At 40.4% G+C, this 21,050-nt stretch overlaps 2 protein-coding genes across 2 annotated transcripts in view; both read right to left on the bottom strand.

The window, feature by feature from the left end:
* The window catches only part of LOC131482920 (zinc finger protein 334-like), a 303,146-nt gene that overhangs the window by 255,068 nt on the left and 27,028 nt on the right, over nt 1-21,050 (bottom strand). The gene's annotated exons all lie outside the window — the stretch shown is intronic.
* Nucleotides 4,893-6,122, bottom strand: LOC131482875 (zinc finger protein 420-like). The gene has a single exon (XM_058678831.1). It carries the CDS (start codon nt 6,120-6,122, stop codon nt 4,893-4,895), a length of 1,230 nt encoding a protein of 409 aa, XP_058534814.1.

Genomic DNA, 21,050 nt, shown 5'->3' with positions numbered 1-21,050 from the left:
TATATGCGTCAAATGCCAAGACATTTGGTTGTGTGAAACAAACATTAATGGACATAAAGGGAGAAATAGATTCAATATAATCATAGTGTGTGAACTTAATACCACATTAATATCAATGGACAGATTTTAAAAAAGCAAAAACTCAGCAAAGAAAACACACAACTCACCCAAACTCTAGAACAAATGCACTTAGTTGATATCAACTGAGCCTTTAATTCTATAAAAGAGAATACACTTTTTTTTGTCAGTTCATGGAACCTTCTCCAGAATTGACCATATTATAGGCCACAAAACAAGCATCACCAAATTTTTAAAAATCAATAATATACCAGGCATATTTTGTGACCATCATGAAGTGAGGCAAGAGACCAAGAAGCCAAAACACTTAGGAAAACTTGCAAACACGTGGAGACTGCATAATGTTACTAAATGAGAAATTAGATAGAGAGGAAATCATAGGGGAAATTAAAAAAAACAGCCTGAAGCAAGTGAAGGCATCAATACAACATATCAAAACTTATGGGACACAATCAAGACAATGGAAAGAGCAATGTTCATTTCAATGCTTGTTTTAAGAAACTAGAAAAGCATCAAGTAAATCACTTAATCTTACAGTTGTAGGAAATAGAAAAGCTACAGCAAAGCAATCTCAAGAATACTAAGAAAAAAGAAATAATCAAAATAAGGGAGGAAATAATCCGAATAGAGACCAAGAGAACTGTATGTACATAACAGCAATGAATAAAAGAGCTGATTCTTTGAGAAACATCAACAAAATAGACTCCCCACTAGCCCAACTATTAAAAAATGGAGGAGAGAGAAAATATGCATCAATAGCATCAGTAAACATAATTGGCACAGTAAACATAATCAAAACTGCCATATTACCAATAGTAATATACAGGTTTGATGCAATCCCAATCAAAATCCCAACAGCATTCTTCTCAGAAACAGAAAAGATGATACAAAGATTCATCTGGAATCACATGAAACCATGAATAGCCAAGTTATCCTGAAGAATAAAAATCAACCTAGAGGAATCTCAGTTCCAGACCTCAAGACATACAAAAGAGCAGGGCTCATCAAAACAGTCTGTTACTGGTACAGAAACAGAGAAGAAGATCAGTGGAACAGAACTGAAACCCCAGAAAGGAACCCACACATGTATGGCCAAGTAATATTTGACAACACAACTGAAAACAGTCCAGGTAAAAATCCTGGCCTATTGAACAAACGCTGTTGGGACAAGTGCATAGTATGCTGCAGAATAACAAAAAAATGCCCATACCTGTCACATTATACACAAATAAGCTCTAAATGGATCAAAGAACTAAATCTATACCAAGTAACCATCAAACTAATAAATGAAAACATAGGAAACACTCTCCAAGAAATAGGAACAGAGAATGATTTCTTACAAAAGATGCAAAAAGCACAGGTGAGTCATTACCTAACATCGTCTAGCGGATCTGAGAACCAGCATGGGGAGAAGGATCAGTGCTGTATCAGGCCACAACAATAGGCAATTCACATCAGGGCTGAGACAGGGGACATGCTGTTCCTGGATAGGTCTCAGCACACAGCAACATGAAGTGGAATTGGGGGAACACTAGACTGAGCCAGGCTGAAATACATGCTGGTGGAAAATGAGTTACTAACTTGAATGTTGTCCCAACACTTGTTTACTGAAGCAGGATGCATAACTGGAAAAAAGGACCCATCCTCTGTTTTCTCCCAATTCCTGTGAATCTCATTCTTCCACCCTATTCCACACATTCCTACAATATAATTACAAAAATGAAAGAATGTTAGGATGCTGTGAGAGACTGGGAATATTTTAAAACAGGACCTGCAAAAAAATTCAATAAATTTCACTGATTAGTGTCCTACTGAGGACCCGAGCCACAAGCTGATAAGCAACAATAGCAAAGAACTAACAGCTGGGTCCTCACATGAGCAATCTGGTGGAAAGCAGGTAGATGTGTAGAACTTCATTCTGTAGTTGAACTTCCCTACAATGTCACACGCCAAGTGAGCGCAACGGCCAGTGCTATGCTGATATGCCAGGAGCCAGGAACCTCTTCCAGGTCTCCCACATGGGTGGAGATTCCCAAAGCATTAACCCATTCTCGACTGCTTTCCCAGGCCACAAGCAGGGAGTTGGATGGGAAGCGGGGCTTCCGGGATTAGAACCAGCGCCCATATGGGATCCCAGGGCGTTGAAAGCGAGGACTTTAGCTGCTAGTCCACACCACCAGGCCCTACATGACACATGTTGAAAACAAAATTGTCTCTTTTTTTTTTTCTTTTTTTTTTTTTTTTAACATACTGGTTACTCAAAACTATGTCAATTCCATAATATTGCAAATTGCTGCTGATGTTATATTGGGGACTCTTAATTGACTGTGATGATATTATACCAGCTCTGACTTCGGACCAGAGATGGTCTCCCCAAGAAACCGTTCAACCCATCTGGACAATAAGTAGCTGGACTCCATGCTTAATATATGTTTGCAAGCAAAGAATCTTGATTGAATTTGAACTGTAATGCTGCATCAAGGTGGAGGAATCCACCAGGGGGGAGGGGAGGGGGAGGGGGAAGGGGATTCCCAAAGCCTATGAAACTGTCACATAATGCTAAATATTAATTAAAACAAACAAACAAAAAAAACATTAGCCTCAATAAAAATGATATGTAACTTGAAAAAAAAAATTGTCTCTCTTACCCTCAGTGCTCATCATTGTTGGTCTTGATAGGGCGTCAACTCTAAATATTAAGTAGTAGAAGTGCTCCAGGTTGTAGCACATGAGATGCAAGTCAATGGGCTTCACATTTCCCTCAACACCAGTCATGGGAACCACTCTTCAATTTTTTTTCTTTGAAAGACAGAACTAGAGTGAGAAAGACAGAAGCAGGGAGATATCTGCCATCCACTGGTTCATACCCCCAAGGGCTCAATTGCAGTAGCCGAGCTGCTGTTGTGAAACCAGAAGCCAAGAGCAAAACCATGGTGGATTGGCTAGAATCTCGGACAGCTTACCTACTATGTAACAATGCTGGTCCTGGTGCTCACTCTTACAATTGAAAGACTTCAGGCACAAGCTGACATCTACTAGCTCATACAATGGCAAGAAACTTACTGTGTGAATCTGAGCAGTTGTGGTGGTAGCTGACACATTACCTCCACCTGAAAGAGGAACTCCAAGGCTCTGATGTCAGACAATTCTTTTGTCTCTAAGATATGCCTTCTAGAGTCTTGGGTGTTTTTGACCAGCAGGCCCAAGATTCCTGAGGACCATGACAATGGTGTTGCTTGGCTGCAGAACCACCAGAGAGAAACTGGTGAAGGGTGTCCATTTATTGGGAAGATCATACAAGCATATATACAGTGGAGAGGAAAGGCAGAAGGGTGGTATCAACAGTACTCCCACCCTACACTGTTATTAAAACTGGCCAGTAGGCATGCCTATCTCTCTGGACACTCTAATCTAGTCACCAGTTACATTCTGTAAGCAGGGTTGATAGCTTAGTGTTTTAGGCCATGTGCAGGTAGACCAAGATAAGCTAGCACCTGGGCTGAAAGCCATACCTTTGGGCATGATCATTACGTGTGAATGGTAAACAAGATGAGGGCTGCACTTAACTTCTCAGAGTTGCTTATCAGGGAAATTCTAGCACAACTTTGCAGGGGCAGAAATTGAAATACAGCCCACTACTCTGGATGTATGCCGAGTGAACAGGCAAAGATGGAGTCTCTGTTAGCTGAGACCACTGCCAGGGCTTTGCCTCAGAGACACAATGTGCCATGTGCCTATGACATGTTGTATGAGATAAGCTGGCAGAGAGGCAGGAGTGATCTCCCATACTTATTATTCAAGGAGATAGAGGCCAAATAGGATCCACATTTGGCCAGACATAACAAGAAAATTTTGCCTCTGGAAAAGATTCATCCTTCAAATCTGGGTGTTCATCACTAAAACTGCCACATGCATCATTTGATATCTGTGGTTCCAATAAAATTCTGTAATAGGATGAGGAATATTGCGATTCAAAAAAGATAAATGTGTAAATAACAAAGATGGCATTTGAAATAAAAGTTACATACTGAACATTTATTATCAACATTTAATCTGAAAACAGCATTCACATTTACCACCTAACAGGGAGATCACATGCAAATTGCATCTTAATTATTTTAGCAATACCCTCTCTTCTGAAATAAAATAATACTCCTCATGTTTATTATTTAACACTTGCTGAGACTTTCAAAGTATGTTTCCACATCCATTCCCCTATTACAATGTTTTATATTTGCACTTTTGCGAACGGTTGCCTTTTCATTCAGTTTGTAAGCTTCAACAGACCATAACAGGTTTATGGTGGCTAGTCTTTCGGTTGACATGTTTTGTAGTTCTGAGGTCTGTGACTCTGCTAGCGATTGACTCAGAAAAATGATTTTTCAGTCAATGCTGTGTGTTTGCTCATTTCTGTGAATATGCTACTTATTGAAGCATGTAGGCTTTCTACTGTGTTGAAAAGGTTTGCGAATGAATTTTAAAACACATGTAAAACATTCATGCTTTCCCAAGTGAATTCAGATGTTTAATAAAACTTGACTGCTTGCAACCAGATTTTCCACTCATTATATTCAAGTGGTTCTTATCCTGTATGGACACTCTGATGTCAAATGAAACCTGTCTCGTAAGTAAAGGCTTGAAGATACACACTGCATTCTTAAGGTTTCTCCCCTGTGTGGACCCTCTGATGTCTGATTAGGTGTGACTTCTGAGAACAAGCTTTTCCACACTCTCTACATTCATAAGGTTTTTCCCCTGTGTGGACGCTCTGATGCCTAATGAGTTGTGCCATATTAGAAAAGCCCTTTCCACATTCACTTCATCCATAAGGTTTTTTTCTGCCCAGTGTGAATTCTTTGATGTCTAATAAGGTGTGGCTTACAAGGAAAGCCTTTCCCACACTCATTACATTCATAAGGTTTTTCCCCAGTGTGGACCCTCTGATGTATGATCATGCTTGACTTATCAGAGAAGCCTTTTCTGCACTCACTACATTCATAAGGTTTTTCCCCAGTGTGGATTCTCTGATGAGTAATGAGGTGTGACTTACGAATAAAAGCTTTTCCACACTCACTACATTCATAAGGTTTCTCCCCTGTGTGGATTCTCTGATGAGTAATGAGGTGTGAGTTACAAATAAAAGCTTTTCCACACTCACTACATTCATAAGGTTTTTCCCCTGTGTGGATTCTCTGGTGTCTAAGGAGGTGTGACTTATCAGAAAAGCCTTTTCCACACTCTCTACATTCATAAGGTTTTTCCCCAGTGTGGATTCTCTGATGTATAGTCATGCTTGACTTATCAGAGAAGCCTTTTCCACACTCACTACATTCATAAGGTTTTTCCCCTGTGTGGATTCTCTGATGAGTAATGAGGTGTGACTTACGAATAAAAGCTTTTCTACACTCACTACATTCATAAGGTTTTTCCCCAGTGTGGATTCTCTGATGAGTAATGAGGTGTGACTTACAAATAAAAGCTTTTCCACACTCACTACATTCATAAGGTTTCTCCCCAGTGTGGATTCTCTGATGAGTAATGAGGTGTGAGTTACAAATAAAAGCTTTTCCACACACACTACATTCATAAGGTTTCTCCCCAGTGTGGATTCTCTGATGTATGATCATGCTTGACTTATCAGAGAAGCCTTTTCCACACTCACTACATTCATAAGGTTTTTCCCCTGTGTGGATTCTCTGATGTCTAAGGAGCTGTGACTTATCAGAAAAGCCTTTTCCACATTCTCTACATTCATAAGGTTTCTCCCCAGTGTGGATTTTCTGATGTACAATGAGGTGTTGCTTAGAGCAAAACCATTTCCCACACTCAATACATGCATAAGGTTTCTCTCCAGTGTGCAATCTATGATGTGCATTCATGTTTGACTTATGAGAAAAAGCTTTTCCACACTCCCTGCATTCATAAAGTTTCTCCCCTGTGTGGACCCTCCTATGTATGATCAGGCTTGACTTGTGAAGAAACTCTTTTCCACACTCATTACATTCATAAGATTTTTTTCTTGTGTGGAGTCTCTGTGGTCTCATGAGAGATAATTGCTGGTGAAAGGCTTTTCTGTGCTCATTGCATTCATAAGGTTTCTCTGCTCTTTGAAAGATCTGATCTCTAATGAGTTCTGACTTCTGGTACATGTTTTCTTTACATTCATTGGACACACACAAATTGTCTCCTGTGTCAGTTCTCTGTTTGGTGGTAAGGCAAGATTTATAGTAGCCAACATGAATTGCTTGTCCCACACTGACAGGTTGCTGATTACATCGGTCTTTGGGATAAACTTGCTCACACATAAGGACTATCTTCTTCCCGCTGAAAGTTTTCTCATTTTCATTGTGTTCAAAGGACTGCTGACAAATGTCAATGTTGTCAAACTGACTGAGAATTTCCTTACTCTCGAGGTTGTTCTCAGGGACATTAGAGGCATGCTTATTTTCAAATGGTATTTCGTTAGGCTTCCTGTGGGAAAAGCAAATTTAAAAGAAACTATGACATCATTTTGTCTCCATTCAAAATGCTCCAGATCTTTGAGCTCCTCGTTGGGAGTTGCTTTCCCCCTTACCTCTTCCAAGTTTAACTGGTCAATTAACTGTAAAAATTTGGTTTACAACTGCTTTTCATTATCTTTTTCTATACTATGTTAAAGGAAAGAATCACCTAGCCTTCCTGGTAACATTTGGTTCAGTGCACAATATGGGAATTAAAAAAGAATTTTGGCTCTAATACAAAAGCCATGAGGCTGGACAGAGCAAAGAAAAGACTCCACAATTTTGTACTAAACCTCTGGAAATGACCCTTGGCACCTCATGCCTCTGCACAAAGAGGAACACAAACACACTCTCATATAATCGCCAGTCACTGCCTAGCTCCAGCTAAACATCCAGATGGATTGTACTTGGATAGGCTTCAGCACACAGCAACATGAAGTAGAATTGGGGGAAGACTAGACTAAGCCAGGCTGCAATATATGCTGGTGGAAAATGAGTTGAGGCAAGCCATGGCAGTCAGGGTGATGTTGGTGCTGGACACATGATCCCTGGGCGCAGGAGATCCAGTGGGGCCCTGGCAGCCTTGTCTGGTCCCTTGGGGACAGCTGTGTGATGAGCTCAGTTTATGAGCCCCAGTGACTGTATGTGTGGTGGTTTATGTTGCTTGGCCTGGGTCCTTGGCTGGCCAGTGCAATGGGTCCTGGGACTGCGAGTCCTGGGAGTAGAGGGTGTGGCAGGCCTCAGGTCACCTGGCTTGGATACTTTAGATGCCTGCATGGTGGTGCTAGCTCAGTGAGTGCTGAGGTTGGGGCTCCACTGGGGCAGGATTGACTGGCTCGAGGTCTTGAGGCACTTGCAAGAACTGGTACTCCTCAGTTGAAAAGGAGTATTGGACAACTGGCCTGGCTCCACCTGGAGATGGAAGCCCACTGAAGCCTGGAAAGCACATCTGGACTATCCAAGAGAAAGCAGGAGAGAAGAGATTGAATAACTACCCCAGCCATATGATGACAGCAAATATCTGGGAGAAAAGAGACTCCAAGGTCAACCATGCCAGCCAATGAACATTGAAAGGGTTCTCTCTTGCTTGAATCAGTGAGATGAACATCATTTCAGAACTATCAGAACCACCTGGACAGAAACCGTGGAGTGTGTGCCACATTGACACCCTGGTTTGGTATCAGGGGTCCAGTACCCATCCTGAAGTACTAGGATAGTTGGGAGACCTGGTATACCTTCTCTGAATACCATTTAACCCTGACCTAAAACAGGAAGGAAAAATAGAAAATTTGGAAATGATCACACTAATTTCTCCTTAATGATCTAATACACGCACACACATTGAGTGCAATTAAATCACACACACACACACACACTATACAGAAACCCAACTCATGAAGAAAAAATTATTAGGTCACACTCCCCCAGTCCCACCCACCTCTTGATGTTGGAGGTGGGTGGAGCCTAGGCCTGCCATGTTCCCAAGGCATCTGCTCCCACTGTACTCACCAGGAAGAGCAAATCCTCTTCAGCCCAGGCAGGCCAAGGCCCAGCTCATCAAATGGCCATAGTGGCTGAACCTAGGGTCCCAAGCATGGACTCCAATGTGGCTCAGGTCCTCCCAGGAACAGAAAGTGTACATGACAATATAGAAAATACATAGGTTTCTACTAAATACCAGTTGCTCACATTCAGGAGGTGGATACAGAAACTGGATCTCAAAGTCATTTTTTTTAATTCATCCTTTTAGAGACAGAGAAGTTTTATTTACAAAGTGGTCATGTGAGTAGGGGAAGAGGAGGCAAGGGGAAATCACTCCTAGACAGAAAACTAGGTGTTGGTGTGCTTCTTGAAATTGAGACATCCAGTTACTAACTTCAATGTTGTCCCAACCCTTGTTTACTGAAGCAGGATGCATAACTGGAAAAAAGAACCCACTCCTCTGTTTTCTCCCAATTCCTGTAAATCCCATCCTTCCACCCTCTTCCACAATCCTACTTTTCTATACTAAGTTAAAGAAAAGAATTACTGAGCTTTCCTGGTAACATTTGGTTCGGTGCACATTATGGGACTTGAAAAAGACTTCTGGATCTTATACAAGAGCTGTGTGTCTCGAATTAGCAAAGAGAAGACTCCACAAGGTTTGTACTAAACTTGTGGGAATGACCCTTGGCATCCCATGCCTCTGCACAAACATGAACACACCCACCCACACACGTAATCCCCAGTCACTGCCTAGCTCCAGCTAAACCTCCAAACTGATTGTACTTTTAGGAGGAAGGGAGTAGAGATAGGAATTATAAAAGTTTAGGACTTTAAAGCCTCTAATCAACAACTGTCTTTTTCACTTTTGCTATCATGTCAATTTTCATTTTAGAAGCAAGTCTCTGGGTCATTATATTTTGAAAACTGTTGGATTGACATCCCCCAAAAGGCCAATTTTCTCCATGACTTGATACTCTCTAAGTGGATCCTGAATCCCAACTACCTGACATGAGACCAAAGTTCTGGCCTCCTTTTTCATTCTTCATGTCGGCTCTTCCTCATTGAAGAAGGGATGAGAGTCCAGGCACCAAAAATATTCACTTTGGTTTGAGTTTTTATGCACCATCTCAGGGAGGTGTTCACATGATTCAACCCAAGGGCAAAGAGAAACTTATTCACAATGGGCAATAATGTCTACCACCTTACCCAGAAAAAAGGTTGGGACTTGTTTCTTCCATCTCCCAATTTTTGGCTAGGCAGCCAGTTCAGGGTCAGCAGCTTGACTCCATCTAGGCTTTCCCTTCTGCCCACCTGTGACACTCACCTAACATCACTGGAACTGAGAGGCGGTGGTATTGCATTTTTTTTTTTTGTAACCACTCGCTTCACAAGTCCCTATAAAGGCCCATGATAGGGAGAGGCTTTCTCTCTTGGTCACATGTTTCTGAAGAATCTAGATGTTTTCTGCTTTTGTGATTCTGCCTTAATTGCTTGGCTAGGAGCTGTGTGAACTCCTGGGCTAACAGTCTATGTGACAGCCACCCGGCAGGACACCTGGCAGGTCATGTAGGTAGACCACTCCTCAGGAAGACGGACCCTAGTGTTTGATAAGAGTCCTTGCCCTATAGCCCATCAATTTGTAGCTTTTGAAAGTTGCTTGCTTCAAACCTGCCATTACAGGCCTGTCAACTTGCTTATTTTGAAAGTTAACAGCTAAAACTGACCAATCATAACTGTATAATTATATGGAATTGTCCTGGCATGGGTTGGGGGCAGACCAGGCTGAATCAGTTCATGTCATCCACTGACAAATCCAAGCACCAGAAGAGAGTGTGGGTTGAGCCAGAATTGGTTGCAAAAAAACCAGTACACATTACGTAATGCCAAGGTGAGATAACGTATGCCAGATGCTAATTTTGTCAAGCAGAACCACAGAACCACCTGGAGAGTGCATAATCCAGGAGTGGGAGTGGGCTGAGAGGGAAATAGTGGGATCCTCCCTCCTGGGTTACCACTAACACAGCAAGGCACAAAAACAAGGGTAGAAGCAGGGGTGGCTAGACGGAAATGAACCCAACAACATACATGAGGGCTGGATAATGGAGCTGGTTAGATTGAACTAGACTTAAATACACACTGACATGTATGAGAGCCAAATGGGGTACAGTACAGATTGGACTAGTCTGCTACACATGCTGGAAAACCAGGGTAGGGGACGGGCCTTGTGGTGGTTACTGTGGGTTGCTCTGACTAGGCTGCAGCTCCCACTGGTTTATGTAAGGGCTGAGTATGAAGTGGGCAGGATTCAGGCTAGACTGCAGCACCCATTGGTTCCAGTAGAAGACAGGGTTGGAAACAGAACCAACCCAGCAATTGCAACCTCAAGCGATGGACTGTTCCAGGCCCTGTACTTGCTAGTACACATAAGAATCTGGTCTGGAAACACCTCATACAAAGTTTCTTTGCGGATCCCCCCAATTGAACTGCCAGACTCAGAACCCTAACCATGAAAAGACAAGAGGACAGAACAAGTCAATCAACCACCTCAGTTATGTGTTAGCAGTGAAAAACTGGGCAAACGAAGACTCTATGAAAGACTATGTCAATCAGTGGATTCTTCAACGATCTCATTGTGCTTGCAGTGGTGAGACTGGCAGCAATTCATACCTATTGAACTACCAAAACCACTTAAGCAAGACCCTCGCAGCATGCCCCGCATCAACGACTGGGGATGGGAGGGAGACTGGTGGGCTTCTCCCATAAAATCTCCTTTTACCTCAGATATATGAAGGAAACAATATGGAAATAATAGTCTTACCCATTTTCCTGTAACCCTTGAAATTCTTTACCCTAATTAACTATGTAACGGTTGTCAAAAATACAATAAAAATGGAAAAAGGAAAAAAAAATGTTTTTATTTACTGGAAATCTAGATATACAGAGAGGATATGAGACACATAGGAAGATCTGCCATGTGCTGATTCACTTCCCAAAAATTCGTAACTTTCAGAGCTGAGCAGCTTTAAAGCCAAAAACCAGGAGCTTTATCTGGGTCTGCCATGCAGGTGTATAGTCACAAGCCTGTGGGGTGTCCTCAACATTTTCCCAGGCCAAAGGCTGCTGTGGTCCATGCGGTTCATGTGAAAGACACGAAGTTGTGAAGAGAACTTTTCCATTGAAGGCAAGGCCACAAGGAATTTCCTGTGCCTACAACCACCTGAAAAGCAGTTCTACCTCCCTTTGCATAAATAATTGACAACCCCACAGAGATTTCTGTAATCTATTTAGGCACTATCTGCCACTGTGGAGTTGCCTTTTACAATCAGTGTGAGCTTGGAAGATGATGTTGGTGATAATGTCTTAGCAAAAGGGCCTTTTACTATTTCTGCTCTCTCGGCTGTCACACTCATCATATGAAAATCAAGGGTTTTATGTCCCTACATGTAGCAGGAACCTATGCTTAGGGTTGTCCTCCCACATTGACCATATCCTAATCAAGGATGTTAAGTCCCTAAATGTAGTGGAAATCTATTCTTTCCCTCTTTCACTAATCTTTATGTCTCTCCTTTTGTGATACACTTCCTTAACTATTTCAAGACTAAGTTGTAGACTCAGGGTTGTAATAGGAATGTGTTACTGATTGACATGTACCATCTATTGAGAACTTCTTGACAACAGGATTACGGCGGCTGATATTCTGCCTCAAGGGGAAACAATTGGCAGAACTATCCTTAGCAATGCCTGCTTGACCAGGTGTGAAAAGTGGGTGCCAGAGTTTGTGAAGGCTTCTGATTAAAAAAAGAGGACAGTTTTTAAAACTGTATTATGATCCTGAAACTGTAGTGGTCCATTTATTTTTCGATGCCTACTCCAGGCACCCTTCTCAAGTTCTGAACTTTACTTGAGCTGGACTCTGGCAATAGGCAGAGAGCTGGCTGTGAAGCGGGGCTGCCAAGGCACAAACAAGTGTCCATATATGATCCCAGTGCATGCAAGGTGAGGGACAGCCACTAGGCTACCATGCCATACCCACGGGTTTGATCTTTACAAATGGCTTATGTGGGCCTTTGCATGACTCCCTCTACATTTCATACATGAGCTGAGAAAAGCCAGTTTCTTCAACTTTGTCACTCATGTAACTGCCTAGTTCTGAGACCTGAACAGCCATAGAATGGCCGGTGCAGATTTGAAGCTGTGTAGTAACAGCTATTGCCTTGCTGGTTGAGAGACAACCAATACAATGGGAAGTGTCTTACTCACAGATTCCTGTCCAGACAAGGAATGCTCAGGGGACACTTAAAAATCAAAGACCATTCTGAAAAATTTTGCTGTCTGCATTCAAGAGGCACACCATCTCCTGGCTCTCTCCCAAGAAATGCTATTTGATTCCCTCTGGTTTCGACATTCACCTGGTCACTTTGCAAATAAAACTACTGTCTCCAAATGAAAAAAAAAAGTAGAAAGAAAGAATGAAATCCTATTTCTCAAGTCTAATTTTTATACAATATCCTTTTCATATTGTGCTGCAATTATGGCCAGAGCTAAGGCTAAGCATTTTTGTGGCAATACAGCTCTCTTTTCAGTTATTATATAAGTTTTATAATTAAAACTTGCCTGAAGATTATTTCTTGACCTTTCTGATTAGCTCCAAACAGCTCATTCTGTCCATGGGGATCTGAAATGAGAAGCCGAGTAAACATATGCATGAATCCCATCTAAATGTTTCTTTTCAAATGTTCCAGTGAAGCTATTGAGATTTGTTGCCAATCTAGATAGAGCATATTTTAATATTAGTGAAATGTGGACATTTATGAGCATTTTTAAATAGGCATTACATCTCATCTATTAATGTCTTAACATAATACCTATATTTTTAAAATGAAAATTTTAATTATATGAGATTGCATATTTAAGTTAAAGCAGGAAATGACAGAAAATATGGTATAAAATTTCAGAATAAGGCTTGGGGTATCTTACATCCCATCTCATCACTAGTTTGCCTTTTCCTGGCCACTCTGCTTCAAAAACAACTTCAGGAAAATGTATCTTGGGAAGTGGCAGATGTGATTCAAGTGTTTGGGATCATGAAAAGACCCATATGTACTTCTAGATTTATGGTGATAGGCTGGCAAATTGCTAGAATAAACCTATACATGGAGACTATAGAATGACTGTCTCACCAGCTGTCCTTCTGAAAGAAACTCAGAGTAAAAATCAAATATAATTCCAGTCAACAATTACTGAGCTATGTATCAATTCCTCTGTCCAATATGTGCTGACCTACCTGCAAGTCTCTGCTTGGCAGATTTCTCCACTGTCCATGGTGCTGATCCTTGCTCCAACTTGAAGACCATATCAGGCTTTGTCATGGAGTACCCTGTGAATGGAGAATGATGCAGATTTTCCAAAATCACCATTAGTCCTACCAACTACACTTTATAAACTGTTCTTTCAGTAGCAAACTATAAGAAGTATTCTGCTTAGGCAGGACAGAATTTCACTCACCCAAGGACAGCAGATTGTTATAGGTCTCAAGCATCACCTCCCTATATAGGGTCCTCTGAGTATTGTCCATTGTCTGCCATTCTTCCTGGGTAAAGTCCACAGCCACATCTTCAAATGACACCAACACCTGTAATGGCACATGTCTCCTCAGTTCTGGATTGTTAAAGAGAAACACTAACAGTACATTCTCTGTATATTTAATTTGCAACTTTTGTGAATGTAGTTTAATTTACAATTCATACAGCATCACAGAGTAAAAGTTAAATGAAAATATCTTCTGCTGTGTTACTTTTGCAAATCTAATATTACAACAAATATTCCTTATTCTCATAAAGGTTGTTTTCTCTAAAGATTCTCACTATAATGAACCGTTGAAGGCATTGCTAGAATAGCTCTTCAAGTGGAAGATATCACTCTGTCTGTTATTACCAATCTGCTTTTCAACTAAATTAAGATAAATAATCATATTGACACTGAACCAAAATTTTAACTCAGGACCTATAATACTAAGCTGAGTTTAACTCTGCTGGGGGTGTTCAATTTGCATCTTCTATGAATGCAGCTTAATTTACTATGTATGTGGCAAATAAGGTAAAAACCAAATAAAATCTTTTGTCCTGTATTACGTTTGCAATTCTGAAGCTACAATTCCATTATTATCCTGTGTCAGATCTCTTTCTACAGTGAGCATAAAATGAGTTCACTGTGCAATCTTTAGATACACATGAGCTAAATAACATGCTAGATTAGATAACTAAGACATACGCTTAGGGTCAGACCGTGTGGTCTACCGGCTAAAGTCCTCACCTAGAACGCACCGGGATCCTATATGGGCGCCGGTTCTAGTCCCGTCAGCTCCACTTCCCACCCAGCTCCCTGCTTGTGGCCTGGGAACCAGTCGAGGATGGCCCAAAGTTTTGGGACCCTGCACCTGCATGGGAGACCCGGAGGATGTTCCTGGTTCCTGGCTTCAGATCGGCGGAGCACCAGCTGTTGCAGCTCACTCTGGGAGTGAATCATTGAATGGAAGATCTTCCTCTCTGTCTCTCCTCCTGTCTGTATATCTGACTTTGTAATAAAATAAATCTTTAAAAAAAAGATATATGCTTAGAATTGTACAAGATAATGAGAAGTTTTTTAAGTAGCTTGCTAATGATTTCCTCAAACATACGGAGGTACTTAAAAATATTATAAAGCAATAATTCACTTCAATTTTCTCATTTCAAAGTGAAATAATGAAATACTGAAAATATTTTTAAACTGTACTTGCATGATTAAATATTTCCTACAGCTTATATTGGAATTAAATATAAATAATAGATGATCATATGTATCAATAATACATATATATGTACATACACAAAAGTAAAAAAATTATGGAATACATATGCATGTAATTCCAGTGTATAAATATATAAAATATATATTTTTTCACTTGTGTGTATGCACATATTTAAAGTCTGTTTTTATTGATTTTCTGTGGAATAACATAATTAAACTGCAGTTTTAATTTCTACATATAAACTACAGTTTAGGAGGGAAACAAATGATAGTCTCTTAAACAACTATCTTCTTCTGATCATTAGTTGGTATCAGCCAGTCATAGTCTGCCAGCTGAACAGAAAATATACATATAACACAAAGGCCACGCTGTAACAAACTGAGTCCTTTTTTTTTATGTTTTGAAAGCTCTTTAGTATTAAGGAGTTAGCTGGGTTGTTCCTGTATTCCAGTTATTTATTTACTGCTTTAAACATTAAACACAGCTAGTGTAACTGATATATATCATTTTAACAGCATGATACTTCATTTCAATCATCCCTTTTCCCTGTTTTTTTTTATATGTGGTCACAGTTTTCTTAATTTTTTCTCAACTCATCAACTTTTTATTCAGAGGAAATTCAAGTTATTTTTTTAATTATGTTGCATTATGTGACGTAGTTTCATAGGCTCTGGGATTCACCCAGCACCTCCCTGTAAAAACCTCTACCTTGGTTAGGGTTTTTAACATAAAGTGGTGTTGGATTTTGTCGAAGGCTTTTTCTGCATCTATTGATATTATTAAATGATTTTTATTCTTCAGTTTTTGGATGTGGTGTATCACATTTATGGATTTTTGTATGTTGAACCATCCCTGCACACCAGGGATGAATCCTACTTGGTCTGGATGAATGATCTGTCTGATGCTTATTTGAATTCTATTGGCTAGGATTTTGTTGAGAATCTTAGCATCAATATTCATCAGAGACATAGGTCTGTAGTTTTCCTTCTCTGTTAATTCCTTACCTGGTTTTGGGATTAAGTCATTTGGCTTCATAGAATGAGTTTGGAAGGGTGGCTTCCTTTTCTATTATTTTGAAGAGCTTGTAGAAGATTGGGGTTAGCTCTATTTGGAATGTTTTGTAGAAATCTGTGGTGAAGCCATTTGAGCCTGGGCTTTTCTTTGTTGGGAGATATTTAATCACTGACTCTATCTCTGCTTGGGTTATGGGTTTTTTTTTTTTAAAGATTTATTCATTTGATTACAGCTAGATGTACACAGAGAGGAGGAGACAGAGAGGAAGATCTTCCGTCCGATGATTCAATCCCCAAGTGAGCCGCAACAGGCTGGTGTGCCCCGATACTAAGCCAGGAACCTGGAACATCTTCCGGGTCTCCACGCGGGTGCAGTGTCCCAATGTATTGGGGCATCCCCAATTGCCTACCCAGGCCACAAGCAGGGAGCTGGATGGGAAGTGGAGCTGCCGGGATCAGAACTGGCGCCCATATGGGATCACGGGGTTTCAAGGCAAGTACTTTAGCCGGTAGGCCACGCCGCCGGGCCCGGGGTTATGGGTTTGTTCAGTTCTTCTGTTGCCTCTGAGGTAAGCCATTGTAAGTGGTGGAAGTCTAGGAACCTTTCCATTTCCTGGTGGTTTTCTGATTTGTTAGAGTACAGTTCCTTGTAGTAATTTCTAATTATTTTCTTAGTGGTTGCAGTGTCTGTTGTTATGTTGCCTTTTTCACCTTTGATGCTCCTAATTCTTGCTTTCTCTTATCTTTTCTTTGTCAGTCAGGCCAGTGGGGTGTTTATTTTATTTATCTTCCCAAGAAACCAGCTTTTTGATTCATTGATTTTTTAACATAGTTTTTTATTTCTATTTGGTTTATTTCCTACCTTGTTTTGATAATTTCTTGTTTCCTATTGTTTGTGGGGTCATTTTGCTGCTGATTTTCCATTTCCTAGAAGTGTGTGCTTAATTCCAGTAATTGGTGCCTTTCTTCGGCCTTGACATGAGCACCAATTGCAATGAGCTTACCACATAACACTGCTTTAGTGGTGTCCCACCAGTTTTGGAATGTTGTATCTGAGTTTTCATTTGTTTCCATAATTTTTTATCTCATCTTTAATTTCTTCTCTAACTCGTTCTTTGTTTAATAGCATATTACTCAACCTCAAAGAGTTTATATATTTCCTGGGACATTTTGAATTATTGATTTCCAATTTCATTCTGTGGTGGTCTGAGAAGGTGCATGGTATGATTCCAGTTTTTTTTAAGTTAGTTTTCCTTGCTTTGTTTCCTATCATGTGGTCTATCCTGGAGAAAGGGCCATACACTGCTGAGAAAAAGTGTAGATGTAGGTTCTATAAATGTCTACTAAGTCCAATTGTTCCATTGTTTGTGTGAGCTCTGTAGTTTCTCTGTTGAGCCTTTGTCTTGTTGATCTGTCTATTGGTGTTAATGGGTGTTAACATATCGCATGATTATTGTATGTTCATCTGTATCTTCCTATAAGTCTATAAGTAATTGCTTCCCGTAGCTGAGTGCATCTCAATTTGGGGCATACATATTAAGGATGGTAATCACTTACTGATGGGTCATTCCGTTCAACAATAGCAAATGCACTTCTGTGTCCTTTTTGATGTTTGTCACATTGAAGTCTGCATTATCTGAAATCAGGACCAATACACCAGCCTTTTTTTCTCATCCACTGGCGTGAAATATCTTTTTCGATCCCTTCAGTTTCAGTTCCTATATTTTCTGGTTAGATGTGTCTCTTGTAGGCAAGAGAGATTTGGGTTCTGTTTGTTGATCCAATCCGTTCATCTATGTCCTTTGACTGATGAATTTAGGCCATTTATGTTAAGAGTTGATACTGAGAGACTGCAATTTTGTCCTGCCATGTGCGTATGTTTTTGTGGGTGTTGGTATCTGATTGTGTTGCCTTGTGTGGACTTCAGTGGTTAGGTCTTCCCGTGTGCCATCCTTGCTTATGGTTTCCTTCTTTTTCTGGGATTAGCACATTTATAAAGAGATTTTGTAGGATTAGTTTTGTGCTGGCATATTCTTCCAGTTTCTCCTTGCTATGGAAGTATCTAATTTCATTCTCAAATACATATGAGATCTTTGCTGGGTACATTATTTTTGGTTCACAGTTGTTCTGTTTCAGGATTTGAAAGATTTTATTCCATTCTCTCTTTGCTTGGAGTGCTTGATCTGAGAAGTCTGCACTGATCCTGATTTGCCTGCCCCTAAATGTAAGCTTGTCCATGCTTCATGCTATTCTCAGAATTCTTTCTTTGTATTCATTGGAGAGGAGCTTGAGTACCACATGTCTGGGTGAGGGACTCTTTGTGTCAAATCTGTTGGGGGTTCTCTGACCTTCCTGGAATTGGGCTGGGTTCATGTTCCAAGCATTTTGGGAGTTTTCCTGTATAATTTCGTCGAGCACCGCTACATACCTATCTCTCTTTCCACTCCTTCTGGAAGGCCTATAATTCTGATATTTGACTTCTTGATGCCATGCATTTCCTGTATGGCCTTATTGGCCTTGTTCAAATGTTTCTCAAGCTGATTGATGTTTTGCCTATTTTCATTCTAGGAATCTTCCAATTCAGAGATTCTGTCTTTTGTTGCATTAATTCTGTTGGATAGGCTCTCAACTCTGTGCTGCAGTTCAAGGATCTCATTTGTTAACTAATTTTGTTTCTGTGTTCATGTGACTTTTGAATTCTTAAGCTCTTCCCATCATTTTTCATTGTCTCTGAAGAGTTTTATAATTATTTTTCTGAATTCCTTGTCTGATGGGTCGTCAATTACTTCAGCTGTCATCTCTGTGATTGACCAGGCCATTTGGTGACTTTTTGGGGTGGCAATGGCTTTTTCCTCTGACTCATTTCTTTTCCTGTGACCTCTTGGCATTTTATGTGATCTGATATTGCTGCCTTCTAATCCTTGAGCTTTGCTGCCACCTAGTGCAGACCTAGATGTTTTTCTCCTTCTGTGGTGCCTTGGTTCCCCTCCCCTACTTCTTCAGTCTGCAGTATTGTGGGCTCTTTAAAACATGGTGATATTTATGGTAGCTATTGGATCTCTCTTCTGTAGGGTTCTCGTGGCCCTGGAATTGGCACCACCCAGTGCTGGGGAGTTCTAGCTCCCAGGTTTGCCCAGGTTCTTTGTTTCTGTACCTAGTCACCCTCTCCAGCCAGTCTGCCCTGATCCAAGACTGCCATGAATTGCTTCGTTCAGGCACCCTTCACCATGTTTTGTTCCCTAGATCCGCCTGCCCCTTCACCTCCTGGTAAGGGCGGATAATACCCTGTGTTAGCGGCTCCCTGAAGTTCGCTCACCAGACTTCGCTCAAATCTCTGCAGCCTGGGGCACCTTCCTTGTCCTTTTCAGGTTGCTGATCTTAGTCATTCGCATCTATTTTACCGCTGTGTGCCACCTTTCTCAGTCCTGGCGGCACTGGGGGATTTACCACAGTGTTCTCCGTGGTTCTTTTCTTTCAGGCTCACTTCAGTCCCTAACTTTTAGGTCCCTGGGTCACATCAGTCTAACTCCGTTGGCCAACTGGACTCCCCTCCCTCATTATTTTCTTAAACAATTGAAATAACATGTTTTAAATTCACATTGTACTCAAGATCTTAATTTTTCATTAAGTGACTAAAACAATAGTAAGATGACCAATTTAATAGGTAAGTAGTATAAATATAATGAAATAAAAAAATGTTTCAATCATACAATTTACAGGCACAGATCATTAAAACTAGGGTAGAATATCATCATTCACTATTTAACAAAGATATAAATCCAAAGTGACAAATCATATTTGCAGCAATACTGATATGTACCACTAGTCCCACTTTTTGTTGTTGCTTGTGATTTTTTTTTTTGCTACTCTACATAACAATTTCATGTTTGTATAGCTGTGCTTAGAATATTTCACTCAACATCTTGGCCTCTAGTTACACTCATTTTCGTATAATACACAGATTTTTGTTTCCACAACTGAGTAACAGCCCGTTGTACACAGATACTACTTTTTCCTTACAAAATTTTCTAATCATGGACACCTCAACTCATTCCACATCTTGTGTATTATGAATAGTACTGTTATTAAAAAGATAGTATCTCTTTTACACAATGTGTTCATAACTCAGAAAATACAACTAGTAGTGAGATTACTCCGATTTACAGTAATCTCATTAAAATTTTTTTCTTTTTATTTATTTATTTTAAATTTATTCATTTATTACATTGTATTATGTGACACAGTTTCCTAGGTACTGGGATTCTCCCCACCCCTCCCCAAACCCTCCTCCCATGGTAGATTCCTCCACCTTGTTGCATTACCACAGTTCAAGTTCAGTAATCTCATTTAAATTAAATCCTTTAAATTTTATGTAGGCTTTTTAAAATTTTAATCTTCTTTTAAAAGATTTTTTTGTCTTTATTGCAAAATCAAATACAGAGACAAAGAGCTACAGAGAGCAAGTTATTCCATCCGATGATTTACTGCCTAAGTGGTCTCAATGACTGGTGCTGTGCCAATACGAAGACAAGAGCCAGGAGCTCTTAAGGTTCACCCATGCAAGTGTAAAGTCCAAGGCTATGCGCCATTCTTGACTATTTTCCCAGGCCACAGGCAGATAGCTTGATGGGAAGCAGGGCTACAGGAATTAGAACCAGTGTCTATATGGGATCCTAGCACATTCAAGTCAAGGAGTTTAGCTGCTAGGCTACCATGCTGAACCAGCAATCATATTTCTACACATTTAAGAAATTTTATACTATTTTTCACGTGCTGACTTAATCTATAACTCCATCAGCATTGTATAAATATTCTCATTTTATACTTCCTTACCAGTATTTGTTACCCTTTCTTTGAAAAAAAAAAAAAAAAACATTCTGACAGGGTTGTGATGTTGATTTACATTTCCCAAAGGCTACATTTTGAGAACTATCTACTGAAGTCCTTTGATCGTTTCTACACCCAAGAGAGAATGTTTATGTTGTTAAGGTCACATGGAGCTTGAAACATAAAAGTTGCGAATTTGAACAACAAATGGAACTTCCTGTGTCTTGATATTTGACAAATTTTTGAGTGATATAGAGGGCCAGCGTGGTGGCTTAGCAGCTAAAGTCCGTGCCTTGATGGCACCAGGATCCCATAAGGCGACCAGTTCTAATCAACACAGCTCCACTTCCCTTCCAGCTC

Source organism: Ochotona princeps, chromosome 21, assembly GCF_030435755.1.
Source record: "Ochotona princeps isolate mOchPri1 chromosome 21, mOchPri1.hap1, whole genome shotgun sequence".
Classification (NCBI taxonomy): Eukaryota; Metazoa; Chordata; class Mammalia; order Lagomorpha; family Ochotonidae; genus Ochotona; species Ochotona princeps.
Note: the sequence above shows the minus strand (reverse complement) of the source record. Positions and strands in the feature narration are given on the sequence as shown.

Coding starts and splice junctions, on each gene's coding strand:
- LOC131482875 (XM_058678831.1), bottom strand. CDS start 6,122: ATGAGACCACAGAGACTCCACACAAGAAAAAAATCTTATGAATGTAAT.